Below are 22,297 nucleotides of genomic sequence, written 5' to 3' on the forward strand. Positions count from 1 at the left end.
GGCCGGGGAAGCGGGAGGACCGGGCCTCCCTCCCTCGTCCGCCTCGGCCCCTGCCCTCCGACCTCCCGCCGAGTCGGGGGGCTGGGGTCGGCCGCTTCCGCCCGCCGCCCCCCGCCCCTCCCCGGCGCGCGCCATCCGGCCGCGGGCGGCCCCTCCTCCCGAGGGGGGCTTCTCCGTCCCGCGTCCCGTCCCTCCCGGCTGAAGCCGGCAGCCCACGTCTAGGGAGGGCGGAGGGAGGAGGAGGGGGAGGGGGAGGGGGAGGAGAGAGGGGAGGGAGGAGGGCGAGAGAAAGGGAGCTGCTTGGATCCCGTACTTCTCAGAGCCTGCCTGGAGCGCGCACTCCGCGGCTCTCCGGGTCCCAGCGTCCCAGCCGCGCCCCGCACCACCTCCTCCTCCTCCTCCTCCTCTTCCTCTCCTCTTCCTCGGGTCTGGGCACCCCTCGCCCCCTCCCTCCGGCCCCCGCCAGGCTCGGGCAGCGGCCGCCCCCAGCCCCGACGCGGCCACATCCCCGACTCTCTGGGCTCCCTCCTGGGACGCGCGCCCGCGCCCCATCCTTTCTTCCTTCCTTCCTTCCTTCCCTCGCGCCCGCCCGCCCGCGCTCTCCAGGTCTCCCTCCCGGTCCCGATTGTCTCCGTCCCCGCCGGCCCGCGCCTCGCCCTGCCCCGTGTCTCCCGCGCACTTCCTGGGTCGCCTCGCCTCGCCTCGCCGCGGAGCCCGAGCCGCCGCTGCCCCGGCTCCAGCCCCCGCAGCCCGCGGCGCCCGCCCGAGGGAGCCCCGGCGCCCGGGGAAGGGACAAGCGGGCGAGCGCGCCCTCGCCCCAGCCCCGCGCCCCAGCCCTGCCCGGCGAGGAAGGACCGGGAAGATGAACAACGGCGGCAAAGCCGAGAAGGAGAACACCCCGAGCGAGGCCAACCTTCAGGAGGAAGAGGTACCGGGGGGCTCGCTGCGGCGGGGGCACGACCTGGGGCGCCGCAGTCCGGCGTCTGGGCACGGCCCTCGCCCCGACCTGTGGCCCGGGCCGGGCCGGGGGGGGCGCGCGGGGCCGGGGGGGGGTCTCTTCGCAGAGCGCGTTTCTAAAGTTGCGTAACTTTGAGGACTTTTCGGAGTTTGCTAAGTATAATGCTCAGCTTTGTCTGCGTGGGATTTTAAAAGCGGAATCGAGAGCTGACTCCCGGGTGACCTCCGGTTCCTGGGACCCAGAGGGTCAGGACTGAGGCTGCGACCGGGGCTGGGAGTGGGGGGTGCTTGCGCGTGCGGCGTAAGGAAGGAACTCGGGGAAAGTTCTCGGCCGGGAGACACCTTCAGTTCCCTGCCCCCTCCCCCTCCCTTTTCAGTGTTAAAAGTTCTTGGTGAGCTCTCTTCCCAGCTGAGGCATTCTGGATTAATAGATAACTCATCAGCTGCATTCTTCTCTGATGAGTCAAAGACCTCGAATCTGGGTGATTAGGGTTTGTACATTTTAGGGGCGATGCGGCTGGGGTGGGGTGGGGGAAGCCGAATAAAAGAGTTTGAGAGTTTACAACTCGCCAAGAGATCGTCTTGGCTGTTTTAATAGGACTCAGACTCCTGAGCGTGAATTTTATGTGGTGCGTCCGTGACAACGTTAAAAACGTTGCGGCGGCGGAGCGTTCCTTGGGGGGGAGAAACCCCATTTATCCGTGGGAGGGAACACCTGAACGGACGGTTTCAGAACTTTGTAGTTAGGATATTTGTGGTATTCTTTCAAGTGGCTTTGTTCCTGCAGGTATGTTATCTGGAGTCCAAGAAACAGTACATGTTTCGCCTGCTTTTTAAGTTCTCCCGTAGCTGAGTTCTTAAACGTCCTAAAAAGAACTTGAGTGTGTATGTGCAAGGGAGTATGCACCTAGATAGGACTTGTGAGGCATTACTTAGAGGGATTGTATTCCAGTATATAGGGCTAACAGAATGGCAAACTAATTCTAAAGCGGTCAAGATGTTGAGATTATTCTGGAGATAATCTGTCGCGTGCAAACTAAGATTCTGATAGTGAAACCAAACGTTGGGGGAGGATTTAATTAGTACTGTGAGACCTCGGCACATAGTCCACTTGTGAAAAGGGAACTATTTATATGAAGATGGAAGGACCTAAGACCATGTAAGTCCATGCAAAACACAAGATTTTACTGCTAGCACATTTGTATGGGGCAACCCGCCTGACTTGCAGTAAGCTGAAAATTGCCTTCACACCTGAAGATAATTGCGCATTTTATTATAAACTAATTCGAAAAAGGTTATTTACATGCTAGTTCTTTACAACCACTGACATGCCTCTTTTCAAAGAGGGGGGAGACCTGAATTGCAAGTTCCACTTTTGGTCTTGTTCTTACTGGCTGCTTTGCTATTTATTTTCCCTACCCTTGAGATAACATGTAAAAAATGACAAGTGTGCTTCTTTAAGGACTTGCTATACTTAACTAATTCACCTAACACACCAATTGCTTCAGAAACCTTTTTATTTTACTTAAATGGGCAGTCTATTTATTTCTAAGGGTAAGAATGTATTGTGTGAAAACATCTTTTTCTGCTTGTCTAGTTGAGAACACTTGTAAATGGAAAAAGTTAATCAGGCAAACCAGAAGCTTTTTTTTTCTTTCTTTTCTTTTTTCTTTTTCTTTCTTTTTTTTTTTTTTTTTTGCTTTTGTAGGTAGCAAAAGAGGTGTACGCGTTCCAAAACCATAACCTACTTAACTTGATACAATTAGAGAAAAATCACATTTATTTTACTTAACCCATCTCAGCCTCACAGCCCCCAGGACTGGTGGTGTCGGCCCTGGTCCTGGGTCCCCTTAATGTGTGAAGCTTTCCATCGGAGTTGGAAGCACAGGTGAGCTTAGTACAGTTACTGCTTCTTAACCTGTTCTGTTGCCCTGACAATGTTCCTCTTCCGGAGGGAATGGCATGTGGCTCTGTGGTGTATCAGTTTTGGCAAGACAGCTCTTTTAAAGGTAAGAGGACAGGAAGATTTGAGAACCCACGTTGTGTAAGAGGTAGAGGATAAAGACAGATCCACCACGAAGAGAGAGGGTTTATAATGTTAAAGATTCAGGAAAAGAAAGGAAATAGGCCTGGAGTGATCCAGGTAGTTTTCCTCTAATTCCCTGTTTTGAGTATGTTTTGTTTTTTTGATAAACTCTAACCTCTTTTTTTTTTCTTCTAACTCTGAAAGCCACAAGTAAAATAAATATGGTATCTGGTGAGTCCCCATTAATGTACTCAGCATCATACAAAACCACTGCACTGGACCCTTTCCCTGCCCACCCAGTGATCAGCAATTTGTTCTCAAACACATTTAAAAGCTTTGGCTGAGGACTCCAGTAAACAGAACACACACATATAAAATGTATATACACATAATGACAGAAAAATGTTTTGTTGTAGTTTCTGGTGGCCATTGAGCTGACTTGGAAGAACAAGTCCAATCATCATTAAGAGAAAATAGTTTATTTCCTAGAACATCAGGGCAATTTAAGCTTTCTCTACCACTTCATAGAATCTGAGGGGGTTTTAAAAAATAGGTTCCTTTTATCTTCCAGTACATTTTAGCCCTGTTTGAGAGCGTTTAAAGCTTACTCTGAAATAATTGATACTGAAACACTTATTTGGTTCCAACTGTACAAACTGAACAGTCCAGGATTTAGGAGAATTTCTGCAGCTTTTTGGGGTTGGATGTTTGAGAACTTGGACAGGACATAGACTTCTGCTTTGGAGAGTATTTAAAGCTTTGAGGAAAAATTTTTAAGATTTGACTAGTTAACTGTAAGAGATAATACATCTGGCTTTCTAGCTTGTAGTGTGCTATACATGTGTGTTTCTCTGCAACATGTCCCTTTAAAGAAAAACCAGTTGTCAAAATCTTCCTGGGATCTGAGATTTATAGGGCTTATGTATAGGGTGTTAGATAATTTCTAACATCATTTTAGTTGATAAAATCCTAGAATTTTTCATCTAACTTTGGACTAGTCAGTATTCTCTTTAAATGCTTTTGGCAGTTTATACTGAACCAGACTTTATTCATATTGATATGTATATAACAGACTTGTTGAGATTTACATATCGACTTTTTCTATCTGGGAGTAGATAGAAAATTATTTTTGGTTACTTATTTTTCAAAATAGATTTTTTTTTTTTGGAAAGGAGATATGTAGTTTGGTTTTTCTTTTTTTTTTTTTTTAATTTTTATTTATTTATGATAGTCACACAGAGAGAGAGGCAGAGACACAGGCAGAGGGAGAAGCAGGCTCCATGCACCGGGAGCCCGATGTGTGGGATTTGATCCTGGTCTCCAGGATCGCGCCGTGGGCCAAAGGCAGGTGCCAAACCGCTGCGCCACCCAGGGATCCCTGTAGTTTGGTTTTGTCTTTACTTTTATCCAGGTCATTGAGTATTTTTCAGGCTGATCACAAATCCTAAGAGGTGTTTTATTATGTTGAAGCACGAATGGTAAATAGCAACTTTTCCTTAAATTGACTTGAGCCTTTTTGTACTTAAAACTGGAAAAGCAAAAAACTTGGCATTGTTGGAATATTGACTGAAAAGATGTTTGGCAGATGTTGGGCAAGAATCATGTAAAGTTGATTCTTTACAAGCTAATACAAATCTTTACCTCCCTTTTCTTTTAAAGTGCTTAGTGGGGCGCCTGGCTGGCTCAGTTGAAAGACCATATGACTTTTGATCTCAGGGTCATGAGTTTGAGCCCCTCAAACCCAATCTCAATTGGGTGTAGAGATAACTGAAAAATAAAAAATCCTGAAAAAATGCTTCATAATCTTGCTCCAATATTGGGGTCAAGAAGAAAATGGTTTCCTCCAATTGGCCCACAGAAAGGGTACCAGGTCCTTTTGATGTGGCAACCTCAGATTTTTCACTTGGGCGTTAAGTTTAATCTACCTTATGACTTGGGCAGAGTACAGAAAGTTCTATATGGCTCAACCATGTCTGGAGTCTGTTATTCCAAATTAAATCTAACACAACAAAACTGTTTCGGCCTTGGTGATAGTGTTTTAAAAAGAAGGCACAGTAACTTCTTAGTGAGATGTAAAAGAGCACTGCAAATAAGGCATGTGCTCCTAAGCTGTTTTTCCAGCAGCGGTTTTAAAATTTCGCTCATGAACCCTTGTGCTCTTGTGCAGTCTGTTTCCCATGGCATTTGTTGGATGGATTGTTTGGTAGGGTAGGAGTTCTTTTTTGCAGTTGCTTTCATATGGTTTTTGTGGGTTCATATTAATTTGTGCTTTGAGGACAGAGTTCAGTGTCGGTGCTGGGCAAGAAAGTGGGCACTTAGAACACCAGAGTCCTCCAGAAGGCTGCATTAATTTGTGTCACCTTGCAGTACCTATGGCAAAATATGTTCATGAATTAGTTACTTCTGATCGTGAACATTCATAAAGATTGTCTTACCAGGGAAATTGCTAAGTAAATCATGGTTATGATTTCTGAAGGAGAATAGTAGGCAGCCATGAAAAGCCATGTTTTTAAGATCTATATGTATTTGATTTTTTTTTTTTTTTTGTTATTGACTTAAAGCAACAGAAATGATTCTCTCACAGTTCTGGAGGCTAGAAATGTGGAATCAAGGTGTCTACATTGCCACGCTGCCTCTGAAAGCTGTATGTGAGAATCTGACCTTTTCTTCCCAGCTTCTGACAACATTTTAATTGAGTGCATAATTGTCAATGTTATGACATTAAATGAAAACAAATTTAAGGGAGCAGCCCGGGTGGCTCAGCGGTTTAGTGCCGCCTTTAGTCCAGGGCCTGATCCTGGAGTCCTGGGATCGAGTCCCACATCAGGCTCCCTGCATGGAGCCTGCTGCTCCCTCTGCCTGTGTCTCTGCCTCTCTCTCTCTGTGTATCTCATGAATTAAAAAAAAACAAAACAAAAACCCCAAAAAACCAGATTAAGAGTTCTATGTGATGCCAATTCTTAAACAACAACAAAAAACCCTAAATGGGTTAAAAGTTTTTATTGATCTATATTTTTTTTTGTAATTTATCTGGTATATTACAGATAATTTTTATTTATATATATTAGCCATTTGGGGTTAAAAATTATCTGGTAGGTTACAGATAATTTTAACTTTCCAGTGCTTTTCTGTGCTTTCTAAATTTTCTAAAATAAACATGTGAATAAAATGGTAAAAAAACAAACCCTACAACAACCCGAATGTCTTTCTCTTTATTTATTCGGGAGAGGAAGAGGCAGAGGCAGAGACATAAAGCAGAAGGAGAAACAGGCTCTCTGCAGGGAGAGCCAAAGGCAGATGCTCAACCACTGAGCCACCCAGGCGTCCCTCTGAGTCTCTCATGAAATTTCTTTGCCATATCTGTAGAAGTCCTAAAACCATTAGGTTGGTCTCGCTTCATTTTGCTTACAAGCCTTGTTGCAGGAACCGGGACTCTTCTGTTCTTTAGCCTTTCCTCTTCCTAATGTTAATCTCTTTCCTGGCTCATTCTAGTGCTCTTTAGCTGCTTACCTTGTTCTGATGTGCTTTCTCAATGCATCCTTCTACCATACTGCTCTGTCCTCTGGTGGGTCCTTCCCTGATCTGTTCTCTGTACAACAAAGCCCAAACTTGACATCAAGATTGCCTAAATTGTACCCCTTGCTCCGTACACCATTGGCTTCAACCATCTTTTCCCTCTTGATCTAACTTGAGCTAGATCCTTTCTAAAGCCTCCTTTCAAGGCAGGAGCCAAGTTTCAGCGTAAGTTGTTCAGGCTCCTGTCACCCGAAGGTATCCTCCCAAAAAGATGGTTGTCCTCAGAATCCCAATAGAAGTTGCTTTGTTCATTTAACTCCCGGATCATTACCTTCTGTCTGTGTGTCTATGTGTCTGTGTGTGTGTCTGTCTTTCTCTTTTTTAAAGATTTTACTTATTCGTGAGAGATAGAGGCAGAGACCTAGGCAGAGGGAGAAGCAGGCTTCCCTGCAGGGAGCCTGATGCGGGACTCAGTCCCAGGACCCCAGGATCATGACCTGAGCCCAAGGCAGACGCTCAACCACTGAGCCAGCCACCCAAGTTGCCCCCATTATCTTCTTTCATGTAACTTTTTTTTTTTTTAAAGATCGATGCCATCTTATCACAGTATTCCCAACACTCCTACCCAAAGGTAGTAATCCAGTACCAGGTGAGTACCACACACACTTACACATATTTACCTGTATTATTCTTTATAAACACATAATTTGTAAACACAAAATACCCCCCTTTAAATATTCATGAGAGCGTGCACGTGTGCGTACAAATGAGGCGAAGAGCAGAGGGAGAAGCAGGCTCCCCGATGAGCAGGGAGCCCCATGTGGGGCTCAGTCCGAGGACCCTGAGATCGTGACATGAGCTGAAGGCAGATGCTCAACCAACTGAACCACCCAGGTGCCTCAACATGAAATATCCTTATTAGTAGGGTTGGTGATGACTTTGTATAGGTAGGCTGTTTAAAAGGGAGCCATTTGTTTACTGTTGAGGTCCTTGCCCACCAGGAAGTTAGGGAAGTAGTGGATGGATCAGCCGGGAAATGAACTGCCTCCCCTGAAGTGCACAGGTGGAGCGTGCCCAGTGCATCTGGTTGCCCAACTGCAGGTCTGCTCATTCTGAAGTGCGTTTTGGTTTTCACCATTAGCACTTGGTTTGTGCTGTGGAACTCCATTTGACCTTTTGGAAGCAGGCTGCTGAAAGCTTTGGTTAGGTGGAAGAGCGGAGATCTCCCTGTGTTCCAAACAAGCCTGCTCTGTGTGACAGCCACTTTGGAATGTTTGTGTTCAGTTTCATTTGGCACCTTAGTGTCTGCCTGGGGGAAGGGGAAAGGGAATGCAAATGTTCCTCTTGAACAGTGCTTGCTTTGGTCAAAGAAAAAACTTAGGAAGGAATGAGGGAAATGAACCTTAATAATAGCTGGAGCAGAGAAGGCTGCATGGCTCAGTGGGCTTGAGGCCAGCTGGGACCAGGTATTTAAATTAATGCTGTTGATAGGAGAATATCCTCCATAGATGGGGATGAGTTTACCTGATGTGTGAGGAAGACTTGGCTTAGGACTCCTTGCACTCACATCCCTATCTTTAAAGAGGAGAATATTTAAAGGAGAATAATCAAAACAATTTCAGTGCATAGTTGGAGGGGTGACTGCATACCCAAGGTTTGAGCTTATCGCAGTAAAGTTGTTGCCTGGTTTGTCCTTTTTTTTTTTTTTTTTTTAAGATTTTATTCATGAGACAGGCAGAGGGGCAGAGGGAGAAGCAGGCTCCCTGCAGGGAGCCTGATGGGGGACTTGATCCCAGGACCCCGGGATCACGATCTGAGCCAAAGACAGATGCTCAACCACTGTGCCACCCAGGTGCCCCTTGAGTGAAGATTCTTGATTAAGATTTTGCCAGATGAGGAAAAGGTTGATACCACGGATGGAAGACTGGCCTGTGTGAAGACACAGGCTTAAGAGCACTTCCAGGAAGAGCAAGCAAGGCATGGCAGGGGAGGAAGGGAAGTTAAGGATGAGGCTAGGGGGAGAGGGGGGCTTTGGTGGGGGGAGAAGGTGGAGGAGCTTGTTTTTGGCCAGGGAATCAGACTCCACTCTGCGATTGGAGTTGCCTTGCCGATTGGAGTTGCCTTGCTGTGCTGTGCAGCAGGGACCTGGCGCTCTGGGACTCTACCAGCGGGAAAGGCAGGTTGCAGCAGGTGTGGGAAGAGTTGAGAGAGCAGAGTGAGGCTAATATTGTAAGAATCCTAGTCTCGAAGTAGTGCCTGTGGGTGGCGACTCAGCCAGAGAAATTCCAGGGCCCCGGCAACTGTCCGAGCGCAGAGGAAAGACTAGGAGTTTCCTTCATTCAGCCTCTTGGGTTTCTGCTTTGGGTGGCCAGCTAAATGGTGGTCATGTTTGTAGAAAGAGCACACTGAATGGTTGAAAACGGGGAGAAAAGGCCATGAGGAGGTGTGGATGGTAGGGTCTGAGATGCAGAGAGGAGAGGTCTGATCTTGAAAGCAATTTTCAGAACTGTGTAAGAGTCTATAGCTGGTAACTGAAAAGGTGGGTGATGTGAGTGCCTGGAGAGTTGGAGGCGTGGGACTCTGGTTCCTAGGGAACCTTGTAAAGGTAGGCAACAAAAGAGCTAGAAAACCTACCTAACACTTGAAGGTATGTAGAGACCTAGAACTTGGAGGAAAGGGGAAGAGCTGGAAATTCTTGGGAAAAGTGGAAGCAAATTTTTTAAAGCACTTTTAAATTTAGGAATAGAAGAGTGTTCTGTATCTGCTAGTTTATAAGCTAATAGTGTTCAGTGTGCTCATCTATTTGAAAGGTGGGGAGCTTAGAAAAATCTAGGTATATCTATATATCTATATATTATATATGGTAATCCCCATATACATTTTTTCTTTTTCTTTTTTCTTTTTTTTTTTTTTTTTTTGGCTTTCATCAAGTTTCTGGAAATTGTCTTCCTCTACTATTTGCAGTTAATTCTGAGACTTTTGCTTTTCAAGCTTTTTTCCTTTTCCCCAATGCTGCACTCTAGAAGGTGAAATCAAGCTGCCACAAGATTTTTGTAAGGGAGTTTGGAAGGTAAAGATGGAATACCTTGAGAGAGGCTTAAGTGTTTTTATAAGAAAACATTCCCTCATGGTTTTTGGTTCTTTTATTTTATTGGGTGGGGAGTAAGAGGAGTCTCTTTTGCCAGACCCCAAACTCCTCTTATTCTGTGGGTCCTATTTTCCACTGATTCACTTAGTGCTTTCCTAAAAGTTTGTGGCCCTTGTTGCTCACAGGCGAGTGTCAACCCTTGAAAGGAAGGTTGTCTGGGAATTTAAGAAAAACAACCACCTGCATTTATATTCCTCCTAGGTTTTCACCTTGCTGCACCCATTATGATGCGCGTTATGTAGAATACTGGAGGGAAAAGGGAAATGGCAGTAATAAATGCCAATCACACCGGGAAGATAGTTCCAATTCCAGGCTGTAATACAGTATTGTTTCACAAATTTAAAATGCGGAAGGAATGCGGAAGCGGCCTAGCCTCAATCCTCTGGGCCCCCAGGATTTTTGCAAAGACTATGAGAAATCTGGGGAGTCTGAGAATTGAGGTGCATCTCACCAACCCATGCAAGTAAGTTAGAGACCTGTTTCTACTTTCAACTCCTGTGTATTTCTCCTGAGTCAATTTTTTTTTAAAGTTTATTTATTCATGAGAAATACAGGCAGACACGTAGGCAGAGGGAGTAGCAGGCTCCCTGCAGGGAGCTAGATGGGGGACTGATCTCAGGACCCCAGGATCAGGACCTGAGCCAAAGGCAGCCTCTCAACCACTGAGCCACCCAGGTGTCCCCCCCTGATTTTTAAAAATGATGTTCCTCTGCTCTTTCTGAATTGTTAATGTCACCAGGTAGATACACTGGTAGGTGGCCAACATTATCCTAAGAGAAATCCTAGAGATTAAAAAACAAGCTGCTTTTCTTTGAATCCCCAGGATTCTGTTAGAATTTCTCTAATGCCTGCGTATAGGATGGGCAGTTGTGCCCTCCTGAGAGAAGGCACAGCACAGAAAGTGCTACCTTATTACAGAAGTACCAGAATTTCCTTTGCTCTGAGGGGAAGTGTTACACGAGTGTAATTACTTTACCCAGCATGTGTGATTTACAGGACTTAAAAATGTGTGAGTTTCCAAAGAGGCATCTGTTTTTAAATACAGTATCCCTCGAAGCCAACAGGATGTGTTTGGGGGCTGGGTCAGGGTCTCTCATGCGCACACACACTTCCATCCTGTACCTGCCCAGGGATGCTGGGTGACTGGAGATTGAAGACGCTGGTAATCGCTTCTCTTGAGAGCCTTGTTTGTCAGCAGAGGGAGACCTCTGGAATCCAGCTGGCTGCTACCAGGCCCCGTCCCTGTTTTCTGATTCCGCCTTTGCTGACTCCACTCTAAGCCAGTTCCTCATTTTTTTTAGGGTCTCCTAGCTCTTTTGCCGAAAGGAACTGTTAGAGCTAGTGCATGCTGAGACCATTTTGGTTGCAGAAATTTCCCTTTCCATCTTACATGTAAGAAAATTGGAGAGTTGAAGATCAGGTGCATATCCAAATGTAATCAAACTTGTAGAAAACTTTTAAGGATTTTTTTGTGTGTGTGCACATTCCTTAAGCATTTACTGAACAATGTCTACTCTGTCTTTAAACGTTGCACTTTAACAAATCAGATGAGGTGTTATCATCTCATGGTTTAGGTACAGGAAAACGGAGCCTCTGAGACATTAAGTAATTTGTCTGAAGTTTTACTGCTGGTGGGTAAGAGCTTAAAATTTTTCCAGTGGTGCACGAGGTTCATGTGATCAGGGCCCAGCTGGTTTCTGACCTCATCTATCAGGAATCACAACCTCATTCATTATGCTTCAGCTGCTTGGGCCTTAATTAGGTATCTCCTACTTGCCAAACTTGTTCCTGCCCCAGGCCCTTTGTGTGTGCTATTGGGTCTGCCTGAAAAAAAAAACAAAAAAAACCTACACCCAGGTATTTACATGGCAGCCTCATCCTCGTCACTCATTCAGATGTTGCTCATTCAGATCTCGGCTCAGATATTAGAAAGATCTTTGATCTCCAGGTTTAAAGAAGCCCACATTCCCAACCACTGGCCCACCCCTCCTTTATTTTCCAGATAGATCTTACTCACATAACTTAATGGTACTTATCCTCTTGGAATGTTACTCTATGGCAGCAGGGACCTCTGTCTTAAGGCTGAAACTGTCAATGCCTAGAACAATGCCTGGAACTGCCCAATAAATTTGTTAAATGAGTGGAATATGAACCAACCTGTCAAACGTGGGGCCTGTGCAATATACCACATTGTCTTAAACCTTTTCCAGCAGTCTTAGATTTCATTTCAATTCTTGCTGCCTTTGAGATGATCATTTCTGGATGCCTATCTCCCCTTAATTACATCAGAAAGTAAAATCATCACATGCTTTGTTAGGCCAGCAATTTTATTTATCTTTTTGGCTTTTAGTGTTTAAGTCCAGCTAATTAACATACAGTGTTAGTTTCTTTCTTTTTTTTTTAATTTTTATTTATTTATGATAGTCACACAGAGAGAGGCAGAGACACAGGCAGAGGGAGAAGCAGGCTCCATGCACCGGGAACCCGACGTGGGATTCGATCCTGGGTCTCCAGGATCGCGCCCTGGGCCAAAGGCAGGCGCCAAACCGCTGCGCCACCCAGGGATCCCACAGTGTTAGTTTCTAAGCCAGACATTTTAGATGGTGTTTAGGTCCTTTCCCCGGGGAGGTACGTAGTAGTTTGCACGTGTAGAGGAATCCTTGCTTTTGTCCAGTTAGGATGAAAACTTAGCACAGAATGTCATAGAACCAGGAGTGTGGCCTGGGCCCGGCTTGGCATGCTTAGTAAAAGTAGGGCAAGATAAATTGGATTCCTGTTCTGCAGATGTGTCCGTACGGTTGGGTTGCTAAGGGTTAATGTTAATAACCCAGGTGGAATTGATTTGGAGATAGGCTTAGCACTCTCCTTTTGATTTAGTCTAGCCCCCAGCTCAACGTGCTTTGCTCCTCTTGGCTACAAATGGCATAACTCTGGATAAGGCCAGAGTTAGCTGGATGAATCCAGCCCTTATGGCACCTGTACGGACTGCTGTGAGGGAGTACCTAAATCGGGCTCTGTGAGCCTTTATGGAGCAGGCAACTTACAGCCCCAGTTTCTACCTCCATGTCCGCCTCACAGACTCCAACGGCTTTTATTCCTCGTAAAGCGAGGGAGATGACATTTCGGGAAGAAAAGAATGTAAGTCGTCATTACTTTGGTCATCAGACTGCTTGTTAACTGAGCGAACTAATGCACTCAGTGAAAATGCAGGCCATTGGATTTATCCCCATTTATGGCATTTATGTCCTAGTACTTGACCTTAAGTGAACTTCTTAACCATTCTCCATTGTCCGTGAGTCTTTGAGACAGCGGAATATATGCCCTCTGATCTGTCAGTTCCTGACCAAATCGATACTCTCTATTTCTTTGCCAGGGGACCTAGGACATGCCATTTAAGCTGCTTGCTTTGACATTTAAGCTCGTTTCCTTAACTAAATTGTGGGGATTGGACGGACCATGCCTGCTGTGCATGGAAAGAATCCTAACTCCACTCCCGTGTTTCTGCTTCATTCTCCTTCCGTTTCTGAATCGCGGTATAGGATGCTGCCGTGGTGGCACGCCAGCCACGTTCCATGGGGAGTGGGGAGGGGGGGGAATGGTTTTAAGCCTGTAATTTTGTTTTGCTTTGTCTTTTTTTTTTTTTTTAAACTAAGAAAATCAATGCTTCTCCTTGAGAATGGGTGGGAGTTTCTGGGTGTGAGCTAACGGCAGGAAATGACCCTCTCTAAACAAAAGGACTCTTTAAGGCCCATCCTGAGTCTTTGTGTTTTGAGAAGGGGTTATGCAGAAAACCTGAGCTACAAAATTAATCTCTGTTTAGCCATCCTAATGGGGGGTGGGTAGAAAGAAAATACCTTTCTTGCTTGCCCTCCCAAGTGTTCCAGGCACCAGGTGGAACCCACTGGGAGTGCCAAAGTGGTTTAAAAGTATGGCCTATCCTTTGGGATAGCCTGGCTTCGTACCCCCAGGGGCAAGAAGGAACCAAGTCAAGCAGAACTACACGCTCTGTGACCTTCATCTTTAATCTGGACTTCTTGAAAAACCCATCCCTAGCAAAACACAGAGACAACTGAGGAAAGGGGGAGAAACCTATATTGTATGATCTAGGTCTCTAAGGTAAACATGGATTTAAAAAACGAATCAAAGGTTTGAATTTCTGTGTTAACGGTTTTCATTCTTCTAAGTCTAAACGGGCGATCCAAGAATAGCTAGTGACTTCTGCCTCTTGACTAACAGGGGATTTGTAATCATTGCTGTGTTAGATAGCGGGCCCATATGAAGAAATGTCGGGCCCTGCCCCTGCTCTGGAATGTTCCTGCACTTTAAAGTGACTGCTCATTATTCTCACCATTTGTACAGCAGGATGCTGAATTTATATTGCTAGCAAAGTAGTTATGTCTTATCAGAATTATTTTGCCTTTCCGAATTCTTGCTGACTTGCTGCAATGAACTTCTTTTCTTCTCTTCCAGGAACATGATTTTTTTTTTTTTTCAGGAATATAAATCTTCCCACCAATAATTAGAAACACACATTTTGTTGAAAATGATTTTGTGGTTTACTTAGTTTTCAGAACACTTGAAAACTACAAACATCTTTCCAAAGAACATTGTTGCGTCACTATTTTTAGGCTTTATGTTGTAACTATATTTTTAGAAAGGCCTGCTGATGTGTTTGGTGGACACTGGTGTGCTAGAGGGAGAGAAAGGCACCAGAGACTTAATAGAAGATTGAAGTTGCTGCTCAGATCCTGGTGTGAAAGGACTTTGTTCATGTATTAAATGTGTTGGAAGACCATCTTTAAGTATGAATCTAGGGGCCATACTGTTTAAAAGAGGCCTGATCATTGTATATTCCAGGGCTTACAGGGAAAAATGATTCTCATCGAGAATTCCAGTGTCTGATGTGTTGGTAGGGTTTCTCATTTTCTTAATACGTAAACTTTGGAGAAAGGTTACTGTTGTAGTGTTATTAATTTACACATGTGGAAATATGTACTGACTTAGATTCTTTTGGAGGCTTATATACATTGGTATATGTTTTTCATTTTTAAAGTATCCGCTGTTTTCCAGTTATCTATAGTAACATCACTTTTATTTTTACAAAGATAAAAATACCAGTGATAATCTACCCTCGACCTTTAAGCTGCTTATAACTAAGCAATGCATGGGGCTGGAATGCTTTGCCTTGAGAATGGTTTCTGCATCATCAGCCTTCCAAGCATGGTGACTAAGACAGAACATTCCCAACCTGGTATACCTCACCTAGGTTGGTTTGTATAGTTGGGATGGATTGGGGAATGGCGTGGATCTGTTTTTTTTTTTTTTTTTTTTTTTGCCTGGGTGGAGGAGCGGCTTTTTCCTCTAATTCTTCACGTTCATGCAGCTCCTGGTAAACCTTGAAGTCAAGTGAAAGTGCCCTGATCAGGCATGTTTGTCCAATCTCTCCATGATGTTGGATGATCAAAGGGAAGTGTCCTGCCCTTTGCAAGACCAGCATCTGTTGCCATTTGGTCATAGTGCGCCCAGCCTGCGGACTCTGTATCTTAAAAACAAAAGTTGGAGGTGGGAGGCGGTGAAGCCTCAAAACTGCTTATGGGGCTTTGGAATATCATGAGTTTGATTTTTTGGCAAGTTGACATTGGAGAAGTTTTAACTATTAAACTGTCCTTCATTCCATAAGCCTCACAGGCCTTTAATCAACATGAAAATTGCTCTTGTTTCTGTTGTAAATCAAGGGGCATGATTATGCAGAGGAATCCTATTGGTGGGAGCTTATCCTGAAGTCAACAAAAAAGTGTGGTTTTTCTTTATTCACTAGTAAAGGCAGCCCAAGTAAAACTTGGGTGCTGTTCAGCCCAGGAGCCCCAGGTATAGAAATCCGGTAGTGTGCCCTGGTTCTCTTATTCCAGTACTCTCTGAAAGCTCTCCACAAAACTAATATGCACTATGTTTTTCCAAACTGAAGTTGCAGCCCTTTTCCTTGGAAACCCATCATAAATACCTCCCCTCCCCTCCCTCCCCATTTCTTGTTTCTTGTTTCTTTTTCTTTTAAGATTTTATTTATTAATGAGAGAGACAGAGGCAGAGACCTAGGCAGAGGGAGAAGCAGGCTCCCTGCAAGGAGCCTGATGCTGGACTTGATCCCGCGTCATGGGATCACTCCCTGAGCTGAAGGCAGAGGCTCAACCGCTGAGCCATCCAGGCATCCCGCTGTCCCCATTTCTAATGGATTATTTTTCGGAGGAAATTTCTCCTACAAGGGATGAGATGGAGGAAGCCTGTTGTTCATTGAGAAGTCCTGAGGTGGCTTGCCTTTTGGGAGCTCTAGGATATTAATGTGATTTTTGGTTGCTATATTGGATGCCAGAGGTACCCACTCCTTTCAGCGCTGGGCCATGTTGGAGCAAAGCGTCAGCGTGTGGCAGAGCTTTCCTCCTGGGATATTTCTGCATATCTTAAGTCCCATTATGCACTTAATTCTATCGATCCTCTCTCCCAACATTCCTCAAAGGACGAGTGGTAATGTATTTCTCCTATTTTTAGAGATTAAAATAATGGTAATGAATCCATTGGATTTTTAACTTCTTTGATTTTAGTTATCTTTTTTAGGATTGAGATTCCTTTCCAAGTTTTCCTAAGCCAGTTTGTTCACATAATTGGATCACATTGTGTCTCGAGTTGCTCTTCACTTTTTCTTATTGGAGAATCAATTCACCTCTCTTATCTCTTCCTCTCCCCCCCCCCAATATAGGTAAATAAAACACACACACACACACACCCATGATTCTGCAATTCCTTTCTCTGCAACCAGTGCAGTGGATCTTAATTCCCTTTCTGTGTACAAGCACACTCCCTTCTATTTTAACAAAAATGAGATCATACTATACAAGTGTTTACATTCAAATTTTTTTTGAAACTCAGCATTATGTCATGAACATCTTTGCATGCCAGTGGATACATTTGTGCTGTCTCCTTTTTAATTCTTCATACTATGCCATGAGGGATGTGCCTTGGTATATTTTACCCATCCCTTCTGTTTCCAAAGCTGCATATAAACAGTGCTGTACATCCTCCTCACTAAATCTGTTGTGTACACCCTTAGTGATTTCCTAAGCTTGAACACTTAGAACTGGAATTTCTGGGTCAAAGGGCATGCATTCTTTTTAAGACATTTGATGTTTATTGCCAAATCTCAGCAACATTGTGCTAACTTCTACTCCCACCAAGACTATCAGCAGGCCCCTTTTTCCTGCATCCTCTGCCACTGCCATTTTTAAAATGTTTTCAAAGGTTGCTCCTCTACTGTGGAGTTTGCCACATTTGGGTTCGGTGATTCATAATTAATATTCCAGTCCGATCTGTACAACACTTGGACATTACATATTGACTGGAATGATAACAAAAAAAAAAAAAAACCCCACCCCATTTCAAGACCTCTCCCAGTTGTTTCTTGTTCTGCTGTTGGCCCTAAAATAATTTTAGGAGGTGTCTTTCGCAAGTTCAGTTGAACACGATGAAAAGTGTTGATTTTGTGATCTTCGTGTAATATAGGTCCTTGATATATGATATGGATATATACACACACTGTTGGCTATAAACCTAATGACTGGGGATGGAGACCCATACTTGAGGTATTCTGTGTGCATGCACATAGTTTCAGTGACTCGGTTCCAGCAGTATTCAGGTGAGCCAATAACCCTGCCAATTAAAAGCAGTTGTAAGATGTATCTCGAGTTTAGAGATGTTACGTTGTGGAAACCTGTGCTTCAGAACCTGTATATCCTAGCTCTGCTTTTCTGGTCATGTCATGGGCTTGCACTTGAGAAGAGAGATCTTCTTGGCCACATTGCTCAGTTTGACATCAGTTTTGGAGGACAGCTAATGAATTACATCCATGGAAGGGGCTTTTATAAAGTTAAAACAATGCCTTTTATTAGGTGTGGACTGTGTAGTGTATCTACTAGTAGAAATGTTTTCTTTTCTGAGTTGAGGAGGGCCTGGAGTGCCAGTGTCAGAGCTGGCACAAGTATTGCTTTGTCTAAGTGACAGACCATCCTCTTCCCCACAGGGGCTGTGTTCACGGTGGGTGCCCACAGCGTAGCAAGAGCCAAACTATCTGAAAAGGAAAGCTCAGGTCTCCCTGTATCGGCGGGCAACCCCAGCCCACAAGGCCTCCTTAATTGTTAACAGAACATTCCTGCAGAGCACACACCCTCCACAAAGCCTACACACATGTTCTTAGAGTGTGACTCGAGGAAACGAGCAGATGTAATGGAAACCTCAGTCTTGACTCACCCTGACTGTTACATATGAATGGAATTTGCATCTCATTTAGCTTTAATCTTAGTCTTTCAGGGTAAATTCCCATGGAGGTCATGAAATACTGAATTTATATGCGCGTCGTGCCTTTCTCAAAGGGGCTAGAAACTCTTCTGCAAATAAAAACGTGCCTTCTTTCCCTGGAGTCCTTGATTTCAGTTGACAGCTGGTGAAGGAGTCTGTGAGGGGAACATTGTTTAGTGGTGAAGAGGTTCAGCTCCCCCTGGGATACAGTCATTAGTCCTGGCTGAAGACAGGCCTTGAACCCAGTGTTTTGTTGGCTGTTCGGTTGGGGATGTAGAGGTGGTTACCAAGAAGCACTTTTCCTGCCTGCTTCCTTTCCTACTTGGAAAGACCTAGTCAACGCAGAAAACAATGGGAAAATAATAGTTCCTATGTGAATTGACAAGTTGTGTTATATAGACAGGGCCTAGAAATTCAAAGAGATCAGTGTGGATAAGTGGAAAATAAGCATTGTGGAAGAAAGATAATGAGCCTTAATGAGCTTGTAAGATTGAAATATGTAGAAATGGGCACTGGGGTAGGAGTGTCCCCATCATAAAGGTTTGGAAGTGGGAGTAAATGTGGGTGTCCTTCTGTGGCAAGGAGAAGCCTAACTGGCTGTTAATTTTTAATGAATAAATAAGTAAATGAATGACCAAGAGAGGGATATTTTAAAGACTTTTTTGTCAGTTGTCATTGGTTTCCCCAACCAGGCATGTTCCACAGATGATAGATACATGACCTGCATGAACCCAATGTCCATATGCTAAACTGCCTTTTGGTTTTTTTTCTTTTTTAAACTAGGCTTGCAAGGCCACATAGAATGTTGATCAGCATACTGGAAAAATATTTTCCTCCTTGTTTTTTCCCCTTTTGCTTCTTGATGAAGCTATTTACTCCATGACTACATTTGTTTCTTTGCTTTTCCATTCTGACTATTCAGGATGGCACGGCTGTTTATCAGTCACAGTGGCTCTTGGCTTTAGAAACCAAACCTATATTTCCTAGGTGAGAGTCATTCTGGTAATACTGCCTGCCTGCTGTATTAAGCTCTGGTGACACAATGGGCAGCAGACAGACTTGGTCCTTGACCTTCCTGGAACTTTTCAGTGTAGTGCGGAAGTGTGTATTGTACAAATAAAAGCACAAGTAAATATAAGCTCACAAATTGCCAAGCGCTATAAAGAAGCATAGCTGATATGAGAACTGTAATTGATGAGTAACAAAGGGACCTTGTTGACTTGGTTCTAGGCATCATTCACATCCCTTCTTGTATGTTAAGTCCTTTAGTTCTCTGCTATCAGGTGGGTACCAACCAGCATTATTCCTGCTGTGCAGGTGAGGACCTGAGGCTCAGACAGGTGAGTCACTTGGTTTAGGTCACTAATAAATACCAAAGCCTGGATTTGAACCTGGGCAGTTCAAAATCTGTCCTCTTATGCTAACCTCTATGCTGGTCTGGAGGAGTAGCCTTCAGAGAAGGATATTCCAAGGAGATCAAGAGGTCTCTTGGGCCTAGTGCCTCTTGGGATTCTGCTTTGACAGAGGAATTTGAGATATGGGACTTGCCCAGGTCCTTGGCGATCAGTAATGTGGCAACTTCTTTTCAAGGAGGTGAGTCACCCAGTTATACATAGCATGCTAGTTTCAGAAATTCTGGGTTGCCTTGGACTTCACACCATCATCTGTTCTTTTCTTTTTCCATCCCCCCTGTCTGGACTCTGAATTACTCCACCAATCTCTGCTGCCTTTCTCTCCCCTCTAGTCCTTTCAATACTCCGAGCAGATGACTCTCCAGAGGTGTTACTCTCATAAATCAGCTAGCACCTGAAAACATTTGCAAATTCCTTGATCAAAGGGGTCTGATGTATGTGAAAGTGCTCTGAAGACAGGTGAGCACTGGCCACGGTTTGTTGTTGTTAGTGGGTAAGATCCAGATTTTTTTTTTTTAAGGTTTATTTTAGTGCTCATGAGCAGGGATGGGGTGGGGCAGAGGGAGAGAGAATCTCAAGCAGACTGGGCTGAGTGTGGACCTTCTGATCACCACCTGAGCCTAAACAAGAGTCCCAACACTTAACTGACTGGCACCCAGGTGCCCCATGATCCAGATTTCTTTGGCTGACATTCAAAGCCCCTCCCAGGCCCTTCCCCATATTTCCAAACTCCTCTACCATCTTCCTGTTATCTCCTCAGCCTGCAATCCAGCAGCTAGTCTAGTGTTCATTTGTTCTTAAGTAGGCTCCACGCCCAGCATGGGGCTTGAACTCAAGATCCTGAGACCAAGAGTCTGCATGTTCTAATGACTGAGCCAACCGGGAACTCTGAGTACTTTGTTCCTTTTGATCGCTGTAGTGTTTCCGTTGTGTGGCTATAGGCCACATTTTGTTGGTTTATTCATCAGTTGAATATTAAGTTGCTAATACTGTTTGGATGCCCTGTCCTATAAAGGCATTCCACCTCCAAACCCTTTTATTTTATTTTATTATTATTTTTTTTTTTTGCAGAGTGCTTTCTTCCATTCATTCCTTGCGTTTACTTTTTTTTTTTTTTTTTTTTTTTTCTTCTGGGCCTTTCTAGTTGCTTATGTCAGTCTCTGACTTGGCTACTTGAATGTACTACCTAGTATATGTTTTTCTGACCTTTCGTTTATACATGTTTATTTGGACATTGAGCTCGCTCTCTTTTTTTTTTTCTCTGTTTTTAAAGACCATTCAACAAATACATATGGAGCACTGACTTTGTGCTGCATACATAGTAGGTGTTGGGGGATAATCCGTGAACAAAGCTAAGAGCCTTGGTCTTGTGGAGACTTTAGATTCTAGTGGAGCTTACGTTCTAGGTGATTTAAAAATTATACACACAAAGTTAACTGCTATTCTTGTATATTTCCAGCACCTGGCCATCAGATGTCCTACAGTGTAAATTCTCAGGAAACTTATTTGATAACTATTACATTGAAATTTTCTTAATTAAAAATTAAAATGGTTGAGCATCTACCTTTGGCTTAGGTTGTGATCTCAGGGTCCTGGGATTGAGGTCCCACATCGGGCTCCCTGCAGGGACCTTTCTTCTCCCTCTGCCTGTGTCTCTGTGTGTCTCTTATGAATTAGTAAGATCTTTAAGAAAACAACAACAACAAAAACAAAAAACAAGACCCCTTAATCCTGTCCAAGCTGTATAGATGGCTACCTGATTTCTTACAGGCCCTATAATTATGGTTGCCAAATTTACTCATAAAAGTGAAGTGGTGTCTTCACTTATTAAGTGTCCCCTTAGAAAATGAAAACCACTGTGGGGAGAGCAGATCTCCTATCACACAAGCCATATCTTCACACCCTTGCCTGTATCTTGCTGCTTTTGCCTAGACTGTTCATGTAGGAGTCTTAATCATTCCGAGCATTGGAATCTTATGGAGACCCTGTGGGAAATGGAGGAGGGAGGTAGGTGGAGCCTGTTCCTTGCTGTCAAAGTTGAAAAATCCTCCTCCTCCTCCTTCCTGTTCCTTAGTAGGAAAGCGTTTACTGGGTTCCTGACACAATTTGAGGCTCGTCTGGCGCTGAACCAGGCACCCAAGGAGAGCTGCTGCTTCCTTACCCATTTTGGCGTGATACTGTAGTCCGTCAGGTATCCATCTTCTCCAGTCTCTTGGAAAGGATAGTAGCCGAGTTCTCTCAGAATGCCATGAGCACTAATGGGTTAATATTTGTAGAGGCCTGTGGAAATGTTAAGTACTCAGTGTTGTTGTTATCTTCTCTCTGAGCATGGTTGCCTTATAAGGCTGTCCACTGGGCCCAGGGACTTGTGTTGGGGAGCTGGGCCAGCCTGTGAGGCTCGATGGCTGTGGCAGCCCAGGACCTTGCTCCAGGAATGGGCTCAGATTTCCTATTTTAATACTGACGATACCACTTTTTGCTAATTGCTGATCCGGCTCTCACAAGTACTTTTCCCTCCACTTTATAGCATCTATTTTTAGCCACCGCATCTCTGTGATTCTTTCCCTCTGAAAACCAAGTATAGTAAAAATCCCCTTGAACAAAATAATCCAAAATTCTTAAATTGTCTGGGAAGGTAAGCTACTTATCTGAAGAATTATTGAAGTAGATGCATTCTTTTTTGAAAGGCTGTATTTAAAAAAGAAATGGCAGGGGTGCCTTGATGGCTCTGTCGGTGGAGCCTGGGACTCTTGAGGTCAGGGTGGGGAGTTCAAGCCCCACACTGGGGATAGAGTTTACTTAATTAAAAAGGCAGGTGCAACATTCAAATTGTGCTCCATTTTAAAAAAATGAAAATGCATAAATATTCAATATAGAGAGGACTACGAAAGTTTC

At 44.3% G+C, this 22,297-nt stretch overlaps 1 protein-coding gene across 6 annotated transcripts in view; it reads left to right on the forward strand.

The window, feature by feature from the left end:
* The first annotated feature begins 796 nt into the window (after positions 1 to 796).
* The window catches only part of RBPMS (RNA binding protein, mRNA processing factor), a 173,018-nt gene continuing 151,517 nt past the window's right edge, over positions 797 to 22,297 (forward strand). For 4 of the 6 annotated variants that reach the window (XM_055334865.1, XM_055334866.1, XM_055334867.1 and 1 more), the window contains exon 1: positions 12,686 to 12,785. In XM_055334865.1, coding sequence (XP_055190840.1) covers positions 12,711 to 12,785 — 75 coding nt within the window. In that variant the 5' untranslated portion in view covers positions 12,686 to 12,710. Of the gene's footprint in view, positions 929 to 12,685; positions 12,786 to 22,297 lie in introns of those variants that run through there. The other 2 variants (XM_055334868.1, XM_055334864.1) reach the window with 1 other exon arrangement.

Source organism: Nyctereutes procyonoides, unplaced genomic scaffold (assembly GCF_905146905.1).
Source record: "Nyctereutes procyonoides isolate TBG_1078 unplaced genomic scaffold, NYPRO_anot_genome, whole genome shotgun sequence".
NCBI lineage: Eukaryota > Metazoa > Chordata > Mammalia > Carnivora > Canidae > Nyctereutes > Nyctereutes procyonoides.